The following is a 2,586-nucleotide window of genomic DNA, read 5'->3' as shown; positions in this document are numbered from 1 at the left end:
TCCAAGGGCATCTCTTAGCTAAGCAAACCAACAAATTGTGCACCTCTATTGGCCACTACAATCATTTCGTTGTTTCTGACTTTGTCTAAGGTATCATTACTTTCATGCTTCACGCTAAAACAACACCACCAAAACAATCCAAGCCAAAGAGATGGTTAATAAAGCGCAAATTGTACGTGAACAATCAATTCAACTTGTATAATCTATCGCAAATACGTGTATTTTAATTTAAAATAAACTATATGCATTGATTGTTTACGTGGTATTGCGGTAAAAAAGAGGAAAAATATATATTATTATTATTTTTTTATGAAAAGTGGGTGGAAACTAGTTAGAGACTTGGTGGAACAGAAACAAAACATGAAAACAGAATTTGCAGCAACTTTAGTACTTTTTTGAATGCCTGAATTGTAGGTCCACAACTACCGAATCTATTTATTTATTTATTTAATTTTTTTTATCCGAAGCTATCTCATTTCTATACTTCTTGTTATAGTATAATGAAGCCAAGTTGAGCAGCACAACTAACAAGAAAACTTCAACAAAGCAACATTTACTAGCATGTAACTAACTTTCAGTCCTGAACATAGCAGAAGCAAGCAGGTATAGAGTTGGTGGAAGAAACAATATATTAATTATACTCAACTACCACTGTAAAATCAAAAGAAGTTTCTGATCTTATATATTAAATAACAAACACAAATGAAATGTTGGATCTTACAGACTACATAACAAAAAACACCACCGGAATGAAAATAAAAGTAAAAGTTACCGAAAGATTAGTTGAATATATAGGAGAAGATGGTTTCAAGTATAGGAAACATCCGAAACAACACCAAGGTCATCTTCATGTTGTTCTTCTAGTGGAGCAGGCAAGTTGAGATCTATGAAATTCTTGGCAGTGGAAGAAGAGGAGGAAGGTGCCGCCATGGCGATGAGATGAGATCTCTTGTGACCGCCAAGGGCTTGGCCAGAGCCAAAGATTTTGAAACAAAACGGGCATTGGAAGATTCTATCACTTGCTCCTGATCCTCCTCCGTCACAGCATATGCTCCTATGACTTCCCAACGCCCTCGAAGATCGAAAAGTTTTACCGCAATTCTCACACTGATGACTATGCTTCCCGCGAACACGAACCTTCTTCATCTTGATCCCATTGCCGCTCCCAGCCTTTGATCTTTCAACTTCTCCTTCTTGTTTTACTAGTATTGCATCTTTGTTGGACCACGTGTCCCTTGAGAGCATAACCAGGAACATGGCGACGTCTTCCACTACTGAAGTTTCCGAGACTGAGCTCACCGGTTCTGCTTCATATTCATGTTCATGTTCCATAAATCCAAGCTTGGGCTGCTTCTTCTTAAGCTGTTCTTTGTCGTCTTCATGGTTGTGAAGAATGGACCTTGCTCTCCAAGTTCGCTTGGATCGTTGGCGAGTTGGTTTCTTTGATGACTCTGTCTCGCTCTCTCTGTCTTGAACCGCAACAGAGTCAGGTGGCGGTAGAAGTGGTGCAGCCAAGGGAGAGAACTCGGGATCTGCGACTCTGAAACTCTTCTTGGGATTCTCCCTCAACCCATAAATCAAAGCAGTCTTGTCTTCGGGTTCCGATTCTGAGAAGGAGGAAAATGAAGAGGAGGATTCAGAAGAAGGTAATGGTGGTGCTGGTGGTTGAGGGGGTTTAGGGGGGAGAGGAAAAGTGGCCAAGTGAGCCTTCATGTGGCCACCTAGGGCTCTTCCATTAGGGAAGGTTCTTGAGCAGAGCTTGCAGCATTTCTGTCTCTCCATTATTGTTGTTGTCGAAGAAGAAGAAGAAGAAGACAGAGCAATGGGAATGGGAGAGAAAAAGAATGAAAAAGGCTTTTCGTTTTGGTTACTTCGCTCTTCTTTTTTTTTTCTTCCTAACTTCTCTCTCACTCCCACAAGTTTGTGACTTTTTTTTCCCTTTTGTATTTTGGTTTGGAAGGGGAATTGAATTGGATTTGGGAACTTAAAAGGAGTAGGTGACAAGCATTCCTCCACCAAAAAGACACACACACAACCCAAAAATTTATTATTTTAACCATTTCCCTATATTTTAAAAATATTTGATTAGCTTAAGTAATTCCTTGCTTATTTCTTTTAATCAAATTATTATTAGAGTCAACAATAAATTATAAAATTAGTGTGGATAAAGTTTAGTAGTTACAATTATACTATAGGCCGAGTCTATAGGCCGAGTCTAAATGGCAAAGGCACCGCTTAATTTATATAAGGTTAAGAACATATGTTGTTTAGGTAGAAATTCAGATGCAATTAATTTCACGTGGAAATTCAAATGGCAAAAGCACCGCTTAAATGATTTGATTGATTTGACTAAATTTCTATCTAATGGCTCTTAACTATCAACTTCACGTGCAATCGACTGCACATGAGTTTCTACCAATTTTTTTATTGTAAATAGGTCTTAGTACTAAATAAAATTTGAAGTATATTTTTGTCTATTAATTTTGTAGGTTACTAAAGAAAAAAAAAAGAAAATTAGAGATGCCTTGAGTTGTGCAAAGCTAACAATGCCAAAACTCATAATTTGTTTCAGCGGCAAAAAATTAA

The 2,586-nt window shown here is 37.7% G+C and overlaps 1 protein-coding gene across 1 annotated transcript; it reads right to left on the bottom strand.

Annotated features, from left to right (window-relative positions):
* Positions 1 to 659: 659 nt before the first annotated feature.
* Positions 660 to 1,945, bottom strand: LOC107486002 (zinc finger protein ZAT1-like). The gene has a single exon (XM_021140287.2). It carries the CDS (start codon positions 1,780 to 1,782, stop codon positions 808 to 810), a length of 975 nt encoding a protein of 324 aa, XP_020995946.1. The 5' UTR covers positions 1,783 to 1,945; the 3' UTR covers positions 660 to 807.
* Positions 1,946 to 2,586: the final 641 nt, after the last annotated feature.

Source organism: Arachis duranensis, chromosome 1, assembly GCF_000817695.3.
Source record: "Arachis duranensis cultivar V14167 chromosome 1, aradu.V14167.gnm2.J7QH, whole genome shotgun sequence".
NCBI classification, from domain to species: Eukaryota; Viridiplantae; Streptophyta; class Magnoliopsida; order Fabales; family Fabaceae; genus Arachis; species Arachis duranensis.
Note: the sequence above shows the minus strand (reverse complement) of the source record. Positions and strands in the feature narration are given on the sequence as shown.

Coding starts and splice junctions, on each gene's coding strand:
- LOC107486002 (XM_021140287.2), bottom strand. CDS start 1,782: ATGGAGAGACAGAAATGCTGCAAGCTCTGCTCAAGAACCTTCCCTAAT.